The sequence below is a fragment of the Festucalex cinctus genome, chromosome 18, assembly GCF_051991245.1.
Source record: "Festucalex cinctus isolate MCC-2025b chromosome 18, RoL_Fcin_1.0, whole genome shotgun sequence".
NCBI lineage: Eukaryota > Metazoa > Chordata > Actinopteri > Syngnathiformes > Syngnathidae > Festucalex > Festucalex cinctus.
In genome coordinates this window covers 19,515,533-19,535,466 of record NC_135428.1, presented here as the reverse complement: position 1 = coordinate 19,535,466, position 19,934 = coordinate 19,515,533, and the positions used below count along the sequence as shown (strand labels likewise).

Genomic DNA, 19,934 nt, shown 5'->3' with positions numbered 1-19,934 from the left:
TCAAAGTTCTCTGCTGCCCCCAACCGTTTGAGTATACAGGCTAGCGCTGTCACTATGAAATATTTTTAGAATTGATCTTTCTATCGATTATTCAATCTATTAATCGACTAATCTGATTCATTTCAATTTTGCATTGAAGTGTATTAAAAAAGCATTTTTTTCCCCCTGATTACTGTTTATTAACCAGTGATGTTTGGTGTTTGTTTTGTACTTTGTATTCGTATAGTAATTACAAAAAAAAAAGAGAGAGAAATGGATGTTGTACTATGTTACGAGTTCGGTTATTGCTTTCCAAAGTAAAAACATATGTTTGCAAATGTCTTATTTGATTAAACACAACAGATAATCAGTTTTCTTTCATGAAGGACTACAGAAATCAGTGAACAATTACTGTTGATATCCAAAAACCAGAGGATTTGGACAATTTTGAATAAAAAAAAAATAAATGGCTCCAAACGATATTGCTTGGTCATGATCAAGAGCATCGCATTTTAAAGTTTAAGAAAAAACTTTGTGGCCCAATCGACACAAGCATTTCCTTTATTGGTGCAATGCTATGTGTTGTTTTCTCTTAGAGCACAGGTAAACTCTTCAGGAGCTACACAGAAAGACATTTTCTGACTTAGCTGACCTGGGCCGCGCAGCTGGACCAAGCACAGGACTGATCCATAGTTGCAGACAACTAAACATTCATGCTCGCATTCACACCTTACAGATGTTTTAAAAGATTTCGGGAGCAATAGTACCAAACGAAAGCCCACAGAAACACAGGGAGAGGATAACTACTGGTACTTGTGTAACTAAGCTCAATTACCAATACAGTTCAGTTATTTTCTTACTATTAATGACATGACTTTTCTTCATACTCTACAGACTTCTTTCCACCTCCAGAGATGGTAGAGGAATCAGGGTTGGCGCGACCAGTTGTGGCAGGCATCGTGGCCACCATCTGCTTCTTGGCTGCAGCCATCCTTTTCAGTACAATGGCAGCCTGCTTTGTCAATAAGCAGCGGAGGCGGAAGCTAAAAAGGAAAAAAGGTGAGGGAATCGTAAAAAGTGTTTCATGGTAGCTAATTCTTTGGAACATTTAAGGCTGGAATCACCAACTTTTATGCAACTTAGAGCTACTTCTTGGGTAAAGATTCATGTGAATGGTTACAGTTTCATACACATACCTGACACGACAAGGAGAGGTAGGACTCAGACGCAGGATAAAGGTAGGCCACAAAGGCAACAGGTTTATTTCCGGCCAACAGCTGTCTCCTCTCACCCTGAGAGGAGAAAGGGGAATCAAAAAGTGGACTTTGGACTCCGGGACTTTGGGCGGCGCCTGGCGAGGCTCCGGGACTTTGGGCGGCGCCTGGCGAGGCTCCGGGACTTTGGGCGGCGCCTGGCGAGGCTCCGGGACTTTGGGCGGCGCCTGGCGAGGCTCCGGGACTTTGGGCGGCGCCTGGCGAGGCTCCGGGACTTTGGGCGGCGCCTGGCGAGGCTCCGGGACTTTGGGCGGCGCCTGGCGAGGCTCCGGGACTTTGGGCGGCGCCTGGCGAGGCTCCGGGACTTTGGGCGGCGCCTGGCGAGGCTCCGGGACTTTGGCCGGCGCCTGGCGAGGCTACGGGACTTTGGGCGGCGCCTGGCGAGGCTCCGGGACTTTGGGCGGCGCCTGGCGAGGCTCCGGGACTTTGGCCGGCGCCTGGCGAGGCTCCGGGACTTTGGCCGGCGCCTGGCGAGGCTCCGGGACTTTGGCCGGCGCCTGGCGAGGCTCCGGGACTTTGGGCGGCGCCTGGCGAGGCTCCCGGACTTTGGGCGGCGCCTGGCGAGGCTCCCGGACTTTGGGCGGCGCCTGGCGAGGCTCAGGGTCTTTGGGCGGCACCTGGCGAGGCTCCCGGACTTTAGGCGGCGCCTGGCGAGGCTCCCGGTCTTTGGGCGGCGCCTGGCGAGGCTCAGGGTCTTTGGGCGGCGCCTGGCGAGGCTCAGGGTCTTTGGGCGGCGCCTGGCGAGGCTCAGGGTCTTTGGGCGGCGCCTGGCGAGGCTCAGGGTCTTTGGGCGGCGCCTGGCGAGGTTCAGGGACTTGAGGCCGCAGCAGACAAGGTTCAGGGGCGAGAGGCCGCAGCAGACAAGGTTCAGGGGCGAGAGGCCGCAGCAGACAAGGTTCAGGGGCGAGAGGCCGCAGCAGACAAGGTTCAGGGGCGAGAGGCCGCAGCAGACAAGGTTCAGGGGCGAGAGGCCGCAGCAGACGAGGTTCAGGGGCGAGAGGCCGCAGCAGACGAGGTTCAGGGGCGAGAGGCCGCAGCAGACGAGGTTCAGGGGCGAGAGGCCGCAGCAGACGAGGTTCAGGGGCGAGAGGCCGCAACAGACGAGGTTCAGGGGCGAGAGGCCGCAGCAGACGAGGTTCAGGGACTTGAGGCGGCAGCAGACAAGGTTCAGGGGCGAGAGGCCGCAGCAGACATGGTTCAGGGGCGAGAGGCCGCAGCAGACGAGGTTCAGGGGCGAGAGGCCGCAGCAGACGAGGTTCAGGGGCGAGAGGCCGCAGCAGACGAGGTTCAGGGGCGAGAGGCCGCAGCAGACGAGGTTCAGGGGCGAGAGGCTGCAGCAGGCGAGGTTCAGGAGCGAGAGACGGCGCCTGACGAGGTTCAGGGGCGAGAGGCTGCATGTGGCTCACCAGTTCATGGACCTGGCTTGACAGCTCCTCCAGCTGCGAAACCACGGCTTGCTGAACATTTTCCTGGTTGGCAAGCCGGACCTCCAGGCTCTGTAGCCTAGCCTCGACCTTTCCTGCTGGGTCCATGCTGGCCGAAGTGTACTGACACGACAAGGAGAGGTAGGACTCAGACGCAGGATAAAGGTAGGCCACAAAGGCAACAGGTTTATTTCCGGCCAACAGCTGTCTCCTCTCAACCTGAGAGGAGAAAGGGGAATCAAAAAGTGGATAACTAAAAACGCTCCACTGGGGAGGAAAAAACAGGCAAAAGGTACAGGGGACAACAAAAAGCGCTCCGCTAGGGAGGAAAAAAGGTTCAAGGCACAAGGGGTAACTAAGGGCGCTCCGCTGGGGAGGAAAAGGCACAAAAACAAGGCAAAACAACAAGGCAACGGGAACGGGAACAAGGACTCCAGGACTGTGGGACGCTTCCATGCACTGAGATGTGGGACGCTTCCATGCACTGAGATGTGTGACACTTCGGCACGGAGGGGAGAATGCAGATGGCTTTTATTGTGTGTCTTGATTGGTGGCAGGTGGTGGTAATCATGGGCGGGGACCGGTATTTAGGGAGCGGCAGGAAGGGCAAGTGACCTGGGGTGAGAGGAGAGTTAGGATTTCAAGGTAAGACAGGAAACATGGACACAAAAATAAAAGCATGGGCCGTCACGCCGGTGGCGGCGTGACAATACCGAAGGCACCACCGACCAAGACATTCAACTCAAATTACCTTTAATAATGTTATTAATTATAATTTATATTCTCTATGGTAAAACACTGCTTATGTTCATGATTTCACACAATAATTATCAAAAAAAATTAACACAGTAGGAAACAGATAAATATCAATATTGTACACTGTATTTCTATAAATCTCATTGCTAGGAAATCACAATGCCCCATCTCTGGTGAGGTATTAGAACAAGTCCACATGATGTGTGAATGTGAGGCTTTGTAAAGCTCTCTGGTAGATATTAAGCACTATATATATTCGAAAATAAAAACACTTTTTTGTTTCTTTACTTTATTTGTCTTTTATTAAACCTACTGTTACGTTCTGGGGTTGAATCCCAAAGCGCAGACACAAATAAGATTTTAAATCTATTCGCATAACTTTGAGAGGCGTAGAACGAACTTGACTAGATGAGAAACAATGAGAATGCATCGAAAATCAAGCCCCCTTGGGCTGTGGAGATGCACACAGTAACAGTGGTAATAATCCGACAAACACACGCACTTCTCAGACAGCTACTATAGACAGTGTATCGATCTGATTGATTGTGACTAAGTAAAGGATTAAAGATTGACATCACAAAGCTCCTGACATCCTATAGCTGTCACATAACTTAAAACCAGTTGAAACTAGATGCTGTTACATCAATTTCAAACAGACACTTGACCTGACGGCCATTAACTCAAACTTAACCCTGGCCTGACCCAGACATGACACCTACAAATGTGTCAGATCATTTTGCCTGACCCTGTAGTTTTGGGATTTTCATTTTAGTTAGTTTTTATTTCGTGGTGAGTTTAGTATTTTAAATTTAATTATTTTAATATTCAGGGTGATTCAGTTCGGTTTTATTAATTTTAGTTATTTAAAAATGCTGTTTTAGTTAGTTTCATATATTAGTTTTCCCTTTTTTTTTTCTTTTTTTTTAAGTGTATTACCTGTACGTAATATTTGACCATAGTCAAATGAAAAAAGTGACATTATTCCTACCTAGCGATGCATTTCAGCTGAGTTAAATTAAAAAGCAGGTGAGCCGAGCCATTAGAGCGCAACACAACTGGAAGTGGTTTTCTATTGGCTGCTGCTAGATGACATCACCTGTTTGTGACACACTTTCAAACGTTCTTATTAGGGTTAATATCGAAATAAATCCTTGTATACTTGAAATCACATTTAAAATCATCCCCAAAGGCTCATGCATTAAATTACGGTACCAAAGACTAAAACGAAGGACATTTTTGCTATAATTACACTTAGTTTTAGTTAGTTTTGTGAACATAAAATGTAGTTTCAGTTTTTTAAAAGGCATTTTCATTTTTATTTTATTTTATTAACATTTTTTTTTAATATTAGTTTTAGTTTGTTTTGTTTTTTTCCCATTAGTTTTTGTTAACTAAAATAACCTTGATTGGGGTTTTTCCGATGTTGCATGTAGGCAACATGGTGGTGACCCCTGCTTAAGGTCTAACAATTTGCAGCTTAAAATTGACAAAAAAATGCAAAGAAATAAAATTCCATAAAGTTGCAAAAAATCCAGCATGTCACTAGTATTTTGCATATGCTCACACAAGACCTCTCATATTGACATCCTATTTCAGAAATACTATTGTAACCAGTAACCCTCTTGTATGAGAGTAAAGAATCATAACGTATCTTTCAAGATCGTTTGTAGACTAGAGTAAATTTGGGTTTTTGATGCCTCCCGTTTGCTATCTGCAACAAATATATTCATATGTTGTATGAGGAAATAAATTGTAAATCTTACAAAAAAAAAAGTTTCTTAGTAAATGTTATTTGCTAGTTTTTAGACTGGGTTTTACAGTGACAAATGAGTGTAAATGTTCTGATTCTGATTGATTTATGATATATTTTTACATCATCTTAAAGACAGCCCAGCATAAAAATGTGTGTACTTTCCATGATTTCTTCTAGAATTGTTAAACGTAATGACATATGAACCAGTGAAATTTGCCCATTTTTTCTTTTTCTTCCAGATCCACCTCTTTCCATTACCCACTTAAGAAAAAGTATGGCAACACCGTAAGTACACACAACTCACTTGAAACTTCTTAACTCTTACGATATTTGTAAAACGGGCGAACTGACTTGTTTTATATTACAAACAGATACTTTACATGCACATTTGTTTTTCAGGGGAAAAACTGTCAGGCCCAGCAGAGTAGAACACGAAGCATTACATTGATCACAGTAATTTAGTCTTGGCATCCTTAAAAACTTAATCTGGATATTTAAAATGAATTGCAATCCAAGCAAATAGGGATGATAAATAAAAATAAAAAAAACACACACACACACGCGAACATATTTTGTAAATCTCTTTACTTCCAAGTAACTATTGATATACATAAATCTGAACATATTTGCACCCTTCCCCTAATATCGGAACAGTGAGTTCAAATCCTTAATTATTTTGCTGGAGACTGAAAACATCTCATGAATTGGGATACACAACTTGGAAAATAGCATGCAGGACTCGACTGGGGACAAAAAAAAAATAATCAACTCTTGAATTCTTGGCTAAGACATTGCCCAAATAACTAACAGAGAACAACCGACATGTAACTTATTTGTTACCCAAATGAAGTTGTTTTACTATTATCCCAAACCCAACTCTAATTATTGTGTTGAGGTGTAGACCTATATGTTTATTTACATTATTGTACATGTAGTCACTCTTCTCTCTCCTCAACTGCTACCTCCACAGCCTGGCTTGACTGGACAGGATGAGATTAGGCCTGATGTTAAATTGAAAATGTGGGGGGTTGATTTTAGGGTCCAACGACATTGGCCAGCCCCAGAAAAGTGTTGCCCCCAAGGGAAAATGCCCAGTAAGTCAGATTGAAGTTTCCATGTGAGCAAAAGTATTGTACTGCAACATGTGATTGACAGGTGTGTTTTATTTATCGGGTGTGTCTTATTGTATTGATTATTCACTCAGTTTCAAAATTGTTTTTTTTTGCAGTGAAGACCATTTACACCAGTTAGAGGTGTGACCAACATGAAAACGGGAGAACTATGTATTGGTGAAAAAACAAGTTCTTGTGAAGTTGAATGAAGATTGAATATCAATCAGAACCAATAAACAAAATTATAATCAGTGGCAGTGCAACTATTGGTAATGTTGTGTATTAACAGACGTGAAATGGGTAAACCAGGGAAAACAGCTGTAGGTGTTGACAAAAACATTTTGATGGCCGTAAAGAAAGGAAGGAAGAAAGGAACTGAACTTAAACCAAAAGCACAGAAGATGCAAACCACCTGCCCGCAAGAAGAATAGATTGGTCAGGAACGCGGGAATATATATAGAAACATGGCTAAACAGTTCTGGGATGAAAACGAACCTTTACGAAAGTTTTCATGATTCTAAAGATACAAGCTTAACTGTAAAACACAGTGGCAGTAATGTCTTGCTTGGCTTCTTCTGGGATGTGCTCATTATTCATTGATGTAACGCATGGTAGCAGCAGCAAAATGGAGTCAGAAATCAACAGAAACATTTGGTCTGCCAATTAAGATAGATGGCACCAAACCGATTAAAAAACAACAACAAAGAAGTTCATTATGCGCACGAAGTGTAATGTTTTAGATTGGCCAAAATGTGAGATTTGAACTATCGATAGTATGCTGAAGAGGGTAACACCCAACAACAAACAACACTTGAACGTTGAAATCGTGAAATAGCATATTTAAAAAAGGATGGAAAAGTGTAGTTATGTCACTGGCTCACAGGCAGCTATTTCAAGTAAATGATAGATAAATATTAAGTTGTCTGATAGTTTTTAATTAAGTATCTTATCCAGATCCTTGGAATAAAAGCTGTGCTTTTGATATCTTGTCATCTTATGAGGAACAGGATGTTTTCAATTCACAGCAGATTAGATAGAAATTGGCCTCACTGTTCCATTACTTTTGGAAAGGTTGTGTATGTTTGTTTTCTGCCATGTATTGCACTTTCATGGTATGTAAAGGCCACGGTCTTTTCCCTCTTGCTCTTGCCCTAAATTCCCAGTTACCCTAACACTAAAGACCCCTGTTATACTCCTATTCTCTCAGCCATTCTCTGTTTGTGACATGACATTTCCACATCCTATAAAGCTATTCCTATCTACTGTATATAACAGTACCAAGCTACCGTATTTTCCAAGCACTCCTTTTCACCCTTACAACGCCTTACTTTCTGATCTCCCCAATTTTACAGGAGTCCCATTAGCCTCATTCCCAGTATTGAGCATTATTGGGAGGGGCTGGATGCAAGTAGGTACAAACATGAACTTTCCAGTGCCCAGTGAGTGCCAAACTGTACAGTATCCCCTAAAAACTGCACACTGTGTTCACCTCTGCACTTTTGTCCAAAAATGTGACCTAGCTGCATGCTCTGGGTCGAATACACCCACAAGGCAACAACAATACTGTTTGTGGTTTTTCCTCAGATGAACATAGAGGATATGTATTCCCGACGAAAACATCTCACACTGTAACTATCAATTTGCCTATCTACAGTCAAGTAGAAAAGTACACCATTTTAATTCAATGGTTTTATGCATCAAGAAATCATCCAAATTCATCTGGTTTTTAGCATAGCTTAAATTCATACTCATGGAAATGGGGAAATTATTAACAGATATGACCGGATATTCGTCCATAACGATGAGCGATAACACTAGCCTGGTTTACATGGAGCCATGCATTCCGATTCGACTGAATCCGAACGGACAAACGGAATGAAAATGCTCCATATAAACACCTCAATCAGAATGAAAAGGCTCAACCCAAATGGAATTTCATTCGGAATCACGGGGATGGTATATTACTTTCGTCAGTCCGAACGAGCGTCATGTATGTACTTCATGGAATGGCGAGGCTTCAATAAAAGTGTTAACACTATCACAACTACTGTGCTAAATGATGAATGAATTCTATCTTGATGAATCACATGATCGATGTCCGCGTATCTCGCGGCTGCCGCGGGGCTGATCTGATTAAAGAGGGGAGCATATACGTGGCAGGATCATGTCACATGTAAACAAGTGACCAGAGATCTTCATTCGGAATAATTTCAGTCGGAATGACTAAAAAGTCTCCATGTAAGCCCGGCTACTTTTTTGGGAGCAGATTACTCCATCGATACAAAATCTGAAAGAAACATTGCTAAAAGTTGTGGACCGGCAATTTCCCCAGGATATTGTAAACATTAAATGCAACGTCACGTTACAGATCTTTCCTTCTACACCCTAAAAACGGATTGGTCAAATTGACTTTAAAAAAATAAATAAATAAATCTATGTTCGAGGCTGACATTTTTATCGGGAATCCCGAAAAAAAATACACACCCACCTAAGTGGGGTGAAATTCATTCTCTGAATTTGACCCATCCTCTGACGGAGCAGCATCAGGAATCACTTGTTGATCTAACTCCCCAACTCCAACCCATCATGCTCAGTGTCAAGCAGGGAGGCAAATGGGTCCCATTTTTATAGTTTTTGGTATGACCCGGCCAAGGATTGAACCCACAACCTCTTAGTCCCAAGGTAGACACGCTACCACGAGGCCACGGAGCCGGTCATGCAGAGTGATCTATCTAGACACATATTTCCATTTTTAAACACTATTTTAATTATTTTTTTTTTTCATATATAATAATATATTGTTGTCACTTATAGGAATTTATAAATACATTTATAATACAATCAATTGATACAATAAACATATTTCCAAGTGGTCCAACTTGACTTATTTTCTTTTGTAACCAATTTCATTGGTTGTTTGGCTAACCAATAAAATTAGTATGCCTGTAACCACCCGGAATGGTCAATGTCTGACCAATCTATTTGTTAATCAAGCCAATATGAGCTTAACCAACTAGGTTGGTAGTTTGGGGACCCAATCAATTTTTAGAGTGTAGCTGGGCTATCTATTCCTCTGCAATTATATGGTCAGTTGCCAGTGACCCCAAAAAGAAACTCGTGAAAATCCAAGGCACACAGGTATGTCCCAAAGCAACGGCTGTGGCCCAGTCACCGGAAGGTCCGCTGTTCGAAGCCTGCTCTCTCCAAGTCATGTGGCATTGTGTCCTTGGGCAAGACACTTCACACAAATGGCCTCCAGTGCCACTCACATTGGCGTATGGATGGTGCAAATGTTTGGAGGTGATCGGAGGAGCTGTAGGCACACTGGCAGCCACGCTTCCATCAGTCTGGGCAACTGTGGTTACATTTGTAGTTTACCGCCACCGGATTGTTAATGTGAGACTGTATGAATAATGTATCCATTGTGAAGCGTCTTTGAGTGTCCTGAAAAGCATCATGTAACTCTGATGCATTGTTATTATTAACAATTGCCAGCTAAGCTATAAGCTAATCATCACAACTCAGTCTGTCATCACTTTGCAGGCACCCTGTTTTTGATCTTCCTTGGCTCTCAAATATTGTTTGTGCAGATTATCTACAAAATTTGACCGTTGCAGTCTATTTAAATAATAAGATACTTTATTGATGTGTGCGTACGTGTGTTCACAAATAAACCACAAGTGGTGCCCAAGCACATGCCATTTTGCCTTGGACACAAAAAGGAACCTTTGCTGCAGCCATGTTTTTTTTCTTCATTCAAATATTTAGTCAGGATAAATTTCAGCATGTAAGTGGCAAGGCCAAAAGCAAATGTTGAATGACAATGACCTTTAATACCTAAGGCGGCACTGCATTAAAAACCGGCATCACTGTGTATAGCATTTTGCCATGTGTCCTCGATAACATACCAGAAAACCATTGTAATTAACATGGTTCATCAACAAATGCAAGTTAAAACTGTACCCTGAAAATAAAAAGTAATTTATCAACAACACACGGAAACGCCGCCAGATTGTTTGGTCCCAAACTCATAAGTGATGGACGGACGCAAAATTCAAAAATTTGCTGTGGTCTGACGAGACCATATTTCATATTGTTTTTGAAGAAATCATGGACATCATGTCCCCCCCAAAGACAAAAAGGACAATCCGTATTATTAGTTCAAAGGCCAGTGTCTGTGATGGTATGAGTGTGTGTTAGTGCCCATGACCTGAATAACATGTGTTTTATGAAGGAACCATTCATACTGGAAGGTACATACAATTTTGAGAGCAACATATGCTACAATCCAGGCAATCCAGGCAAAGTCTTTTTCATTTTTGTGCCCTGCGATTGGCTGGCAATCAGTTCAGGATGTACCCCGCCTACTGCCCGACGCCAGCTGGGATAGGCTCCAGCCCCCCTTATGAGGAGGAAGCAGTTATGAAAATGAATGGATCGATGAATATTTACATGACCACCCGGGCTCAGTAGTCACATAGGGGGATCAGGAACCAGGCAATGATAGGCATTCAACTTACGAATAATTTATTTCACAAAACAGAAGTTGGTAGGCAATACTCTTAACAAAACTCATGGAGCCAAGTTCTGAAAATGGAATGAATGACAAAATCGCAAAATCAAACAAACAAAAAAATGACAACAGAATTACACAGCCAGCCTCCGGGGAAAAGAAAAAGAAAAAAAAACACACACACACACACACTGGCAGCTAGTGACACCTTAACCGAATAAATAATCAAAACCAAAAAGGCTGGTTGTAAATTAAACCCCCAAACCACGACAGTAAACTAACAAAGGCACTCTACAGAAGAAAAAAAAAAAAGACGCTTGTCGACAAATATAGAGCATCTCTAAAGCTTTTCTAACAAACAGAAATTACAGCAAAGGGTGAACTTCTTATTTGGGTCTAACAAAGAAATTACTACGAAGTGAGTGCAAAAATGGTACAAAGTAAACAAGACCTTGTCTGCGGTCAGCATATGTAAAACCTTGAACAGGACAACAACGCCACACCATTGAATCTTGCTGAAAATCACACAGCGAAAAGCGGGTAGGACAGTACAGCACAAAGCTCACTTAAATGTAAAATGTCTGCCCCCAAGATTTGGTGATCTAGCCGTCTTTAATTATGCCAATGTGCATTGCCCCCAGCTTGCACAGGGAGGCGTGGCGGTATGGCAGAGGGGAATTCCTGGTGATATGATTGGATCAGCAACCCCCTGGAGTTACACAGATGAAAGGAGTGTGCCTCTTCTATAACATAAGTCTCAAAACGCTAGTGCTCGGGGGCCACAGTCCTGCATGTTTTAGAGGTTTCACTCCTTCAACACACCTGATTCGAAGTATCTGCTTATCAGGAAGATCTGCAGAAACCTCATAATGATCCTGATCATTTGATTCTGGTGTGTTGGAGGAGGGTAAACTCCAAAACTTTCAGGACCGCGTTCCTCGAGGACCTGAGATCTATGTTCTTGAGCATATGGTTGCTTGGGAAACGAGATACTCGTTATAAATAATGATGGATAAATGAAGCTACTTGTGATATTTTTTGACCCCTCTTGATGGTACCCTTGTTTTGAAGATGCAGCGGAAATTTAATAAATTACCACTGTAATAATCTTTATCTTTTAAAACAAGTGCATCATCTAGAGGACAAAAAAAAAAATAATATTTATCAAAAGTGCTTCATGAAGCTCAATTTTCCCATTACTAGTTATGTATGTATAAAATGCAAGTGTGCAGAGAGAATAATAAATACACTTAAGATGTAAAAAAAAAAGTATCATCATAGAATGTAGATTAGACACATACTGTAAACACAGTGATAATATGTCAAAACAATTTCTTTTGGCTAGGTATTGTTTTTTTTTTCCATGACTGGAATCATGCTTTTAATCTTGGAGTCTGAAGGCTATGTTCACACTGCAGCTCAGTTCTGATTTTTTTTTTTTCCTCCATGTGACACGTATCTTTTTTTTCATGCAGTGCAAACAGTACAATTCCATTTTTTAGCCCCAAATCCGACCTGGGCCTCTTTTGCATTGTGGATATAAATTAAATATGTATGCAATGCGTCTTCAGTATGAAAGCTCATCCGTCTACATACTAGGGGTGGGACAAAAAACCGATTCAACCGGATATCGGTTCGTAAATGCGAACAACATGACCGTATCGACAGCACACTACTGTATCGATCCAAAATCCGCCAGGAACTAGTAGATGCACCGATTGTCATGCTCTGAACCGGCTATCGCGAAGCTAGAAATCGGTTGCCATGCAGAGTAGCGGTGGAGGTGAAGGTGGGGGTTGAGGAAGAAGACACGGAGAAGGAGACTCCCCCCCCCCCCCCCCCCCCCGACAGAATCAACGGCGACAACGAAGAAGGAGACAGCGACAACGAAGAAGAAGGCGACTCGCGCGTGCGCAGTAATAGCTCTGTAACAAGTTAGCAACGTGTTTGAAAACCAACATTAAGCAATATGGATACGAGTACTGCGGCTATTGCCGGTGCGAGCGCCAATTTAACTACGGATTCAGAGAGAACGATTTTCAACGCATCGGGGAAACAAACATCTCATGTATGGAGCATTTTTGGATTTTACAAAAGAGGCGGAAAACTTGATAAAAGCTATGCCATTTGCAAATTGTGCCGAGCAGCGCTGAAGTACACTGGATCAACAACTAATCTGGACAACCATGCGACAAGGAAGCACCGTGACGAGTATGGTGAGCTAAAATCAAGGAACAAACAGCAGCATTCTAACGATGCACCGCAAGTAACGGGTAGTATCCAGAGGTATTTCGGGAAACTCGGCTACAATTCGACACGAGCTAAGGAAATCACGAATGCAATAACCCGTTTCATTGCTAAGGGATTATGTCCTTACAGTGTAGTTGAGTGTGATGGATTTCAGGATTTGCTGCATACCCTAGAGCCGAGATATACATTACCAACCCGAAAGCATTTCAGCAACACGTGTATACCAGCTTTGTATGCGCAAGTGAAGAGCCAAGTGGAAGAAGAACTGGCGAGAGCAGAGCGAGTGGCATTAACAACCGATGCGTGGACGTCATGTGCAACGGAGTCATATATAACGATTACAGCCCACCACATCAACTCAGATTGGCAATTAAAGTGTCATGTATTACAAACTAGGGTGTTCAAAGGATCTCACACTGGGAAAAATATAGGTGCTCTTCTGAAACAGGCATGCACTGATTGGAACCTTGTTGATAAGCATCCAGCCCTAATTACCGACAATGCCAGCAATATGGTATTAGCTGGGGAGGAAGCAGAGATGAGCCCTCACCTCATGTGCTTTGCACACACCATCAACCTTGCATCACAAAAAGCCTTCAAAGTCAACACAGTTGCAAGGTTGCTTGGGAGAGTGAGGCGAGTGGTAAGTTTTTTTCACCGCAGTGTTAGGGCAGTGAATATTCTCCAGGAAAAACAAAAACAGCTGGCCTTGCCGCACCACAAACTCATCCAGGATGTCTCAACCCGGTGGAACAGCTCTTATGATATGCTGGAACGCTTTTTAGAGCAACAGCCCGCCATTTCTGCTGCACTATTGTCCAGGGATATTAGAAACGGTGATGTCAACACTTTAAAGGCTGAAGATTTTTGTGATGCTGAAGACATTGTCAAGCTGATGGCACCGGTCAAATTGGTCACCACAACCATGTCTGAAGACAAGCAGCCCACACTTTCTGTGATTTCACCAGTCAAAGCAAAGCTAAAAAAAACATTTGAAACAACAGACAACGACACAGTGGTATTAAGAGAGATGAAGCAGGCATTTATGAATGACATGGAGAAACGCTACAGTGGCCTCGATCATCTCTTTCACACTGCAGCAGCTCTGGACCCCCGATTTAAATCTCTGCCCTTCCTGAAAGACAGTGATGCTGAAAGAATATTCACAAGCATCTCAGAAGAAGCTACATCCTTGCATGAAAAGGTAAGTCCTTCAAGTCAGCATACTCAAATTCAAACACATACAGTATGATATTATAACACATGCCATAATTTTGTCAGTCTGCTATATTTTATGGCTGTTAAAATGTATTCTGACTTATCCTACTGATATAGGCTTGTTTACTTAGCCATCACTGACTGCAGAATTATTTCTATTATTATATCTGATTTTATTTCTCTTATTTCTAGGCAACAGCACAGCCAGCGGAGAAGGTTACAGTGCAGACAGATCCATGCCAGACTGACCCTGCCCATGAAGTCCCTGACATCACCACTGATGGACCCCAGAGCAATGATGTACCACCAACAGGTGGTGTGTTATAACTTGCTATCAAGGAGCAGTTGAAGGGGAGGGGGTGGGGGGACTGCACCATTATGTTGAGGAAAAAAATATGATGATTTTTATCCCTTGCAGATTATGGCCCTCCTTCCAAAAAAAAGAAAAAGTCAGCTTTGGACCAGCTGTTAGGAGAAGACTTCAAGGTGAAGACACCAGTGAGAGCTGTAATTGATAAGACCAGTGAGGAAGTGAGGAGGTACCGAGATCGTGAGTCTTTGCCCCTGAAAAATAACCCTCTACAATGGTGGCAAGAGCAGCAAGACCTGCCAATGCTGTCATCTCTTGCTAAAAGGTATCTCTGTATTCCAGCCACCAGTGTGGCATCTGAAAGGGTGTTCAGCACTGCGGGAGATGTTGTTTCCAGCAAACGCAGTGTACTCAAGCCTGAACATGTGGATCAGTTAATCTTCCTTAAAAAAAATCTGCCTAATAAGAAAGAGGTGAACATTGACAATGAATAAAATAAACAAGGCACATGTTCATTAAAAGGATAACAGTTTGATTGTAGTTTTGTAAGGGCTTCTTCTGCTTTGTTAGGCTTACACATACAATTTTCACTTTGTAGACTGTTTACCTTGAAATGTTGCACTTTACCTACCTGTTGTGTTCTAAGCACTCAAATTTACTCAGGCTGCAATGTTGCACATTTATTACCTACCTCTAATACCTATTGTTGAAAAAAAATACATTATAGTCAGGCTGAAATGTCGCACTTCTGTTACCTACAGTAACTAATACCTATTGTGTTCAAAACACTAGGCTACGCTCAGGTTGAAATGATAGACTTTGTTTCCATTGTTTATTCTGAATCTATTTTGGTTTTTGATCCATTCCAACAGTGATGTAACTCAGAACATATTTTTTTTTGCCTCTGTCTAAAAATAAATACATTTGACATTTTGTTATTTCCTTCAGTACCACAAAGAAACATTGCTCAGTGATAACTGCTCTTTTACATATTTGAAAACACTGTGAGAATGTTATTCCATAGGATTGGGTTCTTAATATTTGTCTACGTTAACAAATTTAACTATACTGTATGCATTATTTGAAATATCGAACCGGATATCGAATCGAATCGTATCGCTTCCAAACTGAACCGAATCGTATCGAACCGTTCTGCCTTTACATATATCGTTTTTTGTATCGAATCGTAACCCATGTATCTAGATACGCATCGAATCGGCTTTATGCCAGAGATTCCCACCCCTACTACATACATCTGGCATATACGTCATCAAAAGTGGGGTGGGGTCAGTGCTTGGGAGGGAGACTACTGACAACCATCCGTGATCTGCAAAGTTGTTTTGAGTAACAATGTTGTCTTTAAACTTGCACGCTGGACCATATTTACTTCCGTAAACACTGTGCCATGTGATGTCTTTTTTTTTTTTTTGATGCACATCACTCATCGTGCTTTGTGCGCATGTGTGCCACATCACTGATATGTTGTGTTCACATTAGAAGTCACATTTGTTTTTGTAATTTGAACTAGTACATATGAAGACTGGATTTAACAAAAGTCCAAATTAGGCATCATGCCCTGCAGTGTGAACACAGCCTTGGGCTCCAATACTATGTTTGACAAAAAGATATTTGCATGAGTACTAACAAACATGTTTGTTGTTGTCATTTTGATGCATGAATTGTATATCCGTGAGTGATTCCCTTCTCTGTGTACCCCTTCAGGATTGCATCATAAAAAAACAAAATGTAAAATTTTTTGACAGGAAATGAGTCAGCTAATCTATTATAGAGTTCCTAATCCTATTCCTGTGGTTGTACTAGTGGGCCAGTTCTTCCTAAAATATGTATTTTTGTTGGCTGGTTTTGAATTCTCCATCCTAATTAGACAGTTGGCTGGATTATATTTTTACATGGATTATATTATTCTCCACAGGCAATCTTCAGGAAAGGCGAGTCCGGAAAGCATTCGCTCAAAGACGTCCCTATCAGAATCATCTGAGGATAGTCACGACCAACATGGGAAGAAACCACCCCAAAGTCCAGGGAAGAAGGAAGAGTTGTCCCTGTACAAGAAGACCAAAAGAGCAATAACAAGCAAGAGATACACAATCTCTAAGCACGAGTCTGAAGCAACAACCCCTATTGAACTGATCAGCCGTGGCCCAGATGGACGCTTTGTCATTGATCCCACTGATGCAGAGTTTTCTGTCAAGCCCCGCCGAATTGAGGGTTTTCCTTTTGTGGAAGAATCTGATCTCTATCCTGAATTCCGCCAGTCAGATGAAGAGAATGATGATCTTAGGCCTCTTCCACCAGTGATGGCCCCCCTTCGGCCTCACCAGATTTCTCCCATCTCCAGTCATGAATCCTACCTCCAACCTCCAGCCTACAGCCCTCGTTTCCAGAAGCCCTTTGAAGGTATGACTATAATGGAGAGCAGTCGACTCCAGGCCACAGGGCAGATCCGAGGCTCTCTCCATCACAGGGCTTTCTATGGCTACCTGGGCTCCCATGGGGATCACGATCCTCCTCCTCCTTTTTACATGACCGATACAAGTCCGCTTAGCTCTGTCATGTCCTCCCCTCCATACCTGACTGAAGGTCCTTTTGGTTATCCTATGATTCCAGAAGAAATGGGGGAGGGTGATTTCACACAATATGCTGTCTCTGGGTTCCCTTATCCTATGACACTGGCTTCTTCCTCCCATTCACCAGAATTTTGGCGGGGTATGGATTTTACATTTTCAACAGTGGAGGGGCCCCAATTCATTTTTCCGCCACACCACTCTTTGCATCTCCGCCATGATTCTCCCTACCCACCCCCGCCCCCTGTTCTTCCCCTTAGTGCTTTCCAGACCTCTTCCCTCCCAATGCCTACCTATCCATCTGTATTGCCACTAGAAGCACCGCAGAGCTACTCAAGCAAGTCTCCCAGCAAGGCCAGGCCTCGTGGCTCTCCAGCCAGGCATTTAGCTATGCAAGAGGCTCATTTAGGGCAGCTAAGACGTACAAGCCACGGTATGGGTGTTCCAGTTTTGCCTTACACCGATCCAATGGCCCATATCAGCCCTAGCACTCTTAGTAGCCTGGATAAACGATGGTTTGAATCTACGCCACATTTCAGTCCAAGACAGGCTCGTAGGATGGATTCTGGTGTGCATCAGGTGGTTCTTCAACCCTCTCGACTTTCCCCTCTCACACAAAGCCCCTTTAGTTCTCATGAGGGTTCTCCCGAGATTGTTGTACGTCCCCGGCCACGTCCAAACATTATTCAAACTCCCATACCCCCAGAGATGTCTGAGATTACCCTCCTACCTCCTTCTGCAGCCACCTTCTCAAGGAGATCTTCCCCTTCTTCCTCACCCGCACTAGGCCAGGGTAGCCGAAGAGCCAGTCCTAGCTATCGTTCCCACATGGCCTTTGCTTCATCTGCAACCAGCTATCCAGCTTCCCAGTCCCCATCACCACCCATGGGAAGCAGCGACATGTTTGGGCAGGTGCCATCTCACAGGAGGACTGAGGAGGAGATCCTTCCATCTGAGCCCTCCCCATCTCAGTTGTCAGCTTCAGGGTAGGTGCATCAGCCATGTATAGTAGGTAGGGATTCAGTCATCCGCACAACCCATAATGCTTTGATGTGACTTCACTTTATTACCTTGCTTTCTAATGCAATGTGCAACATCCATCAATATGGGAAAAGAAAATAATCATCTTAGAGCATTACTTTGAAACATACATACGTACATAATTCTTATGTTATATACCAGGGTTTACCAATTCCTTTCCTTGGGGTCCAGATTCCTGCAGGTCTTAGATGTTTCCGCCTACCAACACACCTGATACTAAAGATCAGGATGGTTATCAGGCATACTGATGAGGTGATTAGATGAATCAGGTGTGCTAGAGGGCAGAAACATCTCAAACCTGCAGAACTCCGGGCCTTGAGGACTGGAATTGTTGAACCCTGTTATATACAGTGTCAGTGGTTCTTAACCTGGGTTTGATGGAACCCCAGGGGTTCGGTGAATCAGTCTCAGGGGTTCAGCGGTGGTCAAGACACAGACCCGACTCAAATGATTCGTAATGATACAACCTGCTTGGCCATTATTGGCTGCGGGTAATCACGCTAAATTGCTGCAGGGAATTTGGTGTGCTCAGTGTCGACTTGTGGCTCTTGTGATGGTACGTCGTGTGATATCTTTATTATTTTAATCCCTTCATACAAATTATGTCGAGCCAAAAAAGTAAGTGGTCAGTCGAATATGTGCAGTATGAATTCACATGTATGATGGAATGTATGGTGTTCCACAGGGTTCAATTCTGGGGCCTCTGTTGTTTTCATTGTATCTGCTGCCCCCAGGTTCCATAAAAAAACAGCAGCGGTTGTTTTGAAGTGGTGGTCTAGAGTTGAGTTGAGTGATTAGAATCAGTGTTCTACTGCATGATTTGCAACGTGAAATTGCAATGTTGAGTAATTCATGTCCAGCACAGCTAGCTATGTAGCAAAACTAAACGAACACTTCCTCAAGCTGCAAGGAGATGGGCAATATAAGAACACAACGCTTTCTGAATTCAAGATGAAGAGAGCCAGATTCCAGTTCATTTTGTTCACTACTAAACCCTACATCTATGTCTTGAAGTATTATTATTTTTTTAATCACATTTTATTTTTCAATAAAGAAGGGTTTGGTGAATGTGCATATGAAACTGGTCGGGTTCCGAACCACTCGTCTAAGACTGCACTGCACTGCACTGCACTCGGCTCAGAACCTGACCCAAGAGGTGGGTTCAGTACCTCCAACAAGGTTAAGAACCACTGTAAAATATATTTCGCGCCAACTCTAAAATTTATTTATGTTAATTCTACTTTTCTATCGAAATATTTTGTTTAAATATTTAGTTAGAAGGATTAAGGATCAGTCAAAACTTTACACACTCCATTGAATCTTGTGGTGCAAAAAAAATCTATTTGCTCCACAGTTTATATTAGACCTTAATGATCTTAGGGACCTTGTTCAGCACAATCCCATTGAAGTCGGTTGATCAGCAAACATCAGCTCAGGATCCTTGTCTCCATTTAGATCATGCATTATCTTGCTTCCACCTAGCAGGAGGAATTCCTTAATATTAATCTAATTGAATCTCCAGATAAATATCCTGCCTGTGTCATGCAGAGGGATGCTTTACGAAGAGTTCATCTTGGCAGGCCCTGCGGCCCATCCTCGGCCTGAGTAACCTGTTTTCATTGCTAAGTCTCCCCTCCACCTTTTCAGATCCTTTGCCAATCTACTTTTCCTTTTGTTTCTGTAACCGTTTTCTCAATGATCCCTTTAATTGCCTCATGA

The 19,934-nt window shown here is 43.0% G+C and overlaps 1 protein-coding gene and 1 long non-coding RNA gene across 6 annotated transcripts in view; both read left to right on the top strand.

Annotated features, from left to right (window-relative positions):
- The window catches only part of igsf9bb (immunoglobulin superfamily, member 9Bb), a 140,629-nt gene that overhangs the window by 106,424 nt on the left and 14,271 nt on the right, over positions 1 to 19,934 (top strand). For 4 of the 5 annotated variants that reach the window (XM_077505110.1, XM_077505109.1, XM_077505108.1 and 1 more), the window contains 3 exons: positions 874 to 1,038; positions 5,426 to 5,471; positions 16,523 to 18,160. In XM_077505110.1, coding sequence (XP_077361236.1) covers positions 874 to 1,038; positions 5,426 to 5,471; positions 16,523 to 18,160 — 1,849 coding nt within the window. The remainder of the gene's footprint in view (positions 1 to 873; positions 1,039 to 5,425; positions 5,472 to 16,522; positions 18,161 to 19,934) is intronic. The other variant, XM_077505112.1, reaches the window with a different exon arrangement.
- On the top strand, positions 12,677 to 15,541 carry LOC144006325 (uncharacterized). Its single transcript, XR_013279776.1, has 3 exons — positions 12,677 to 14,265; positions 14,472 to 14,592; positions 14,698 to 15,541. It is a non-coding gene; the product is annotated as an uncharacterized LOC144006325 (long non-coding RNA).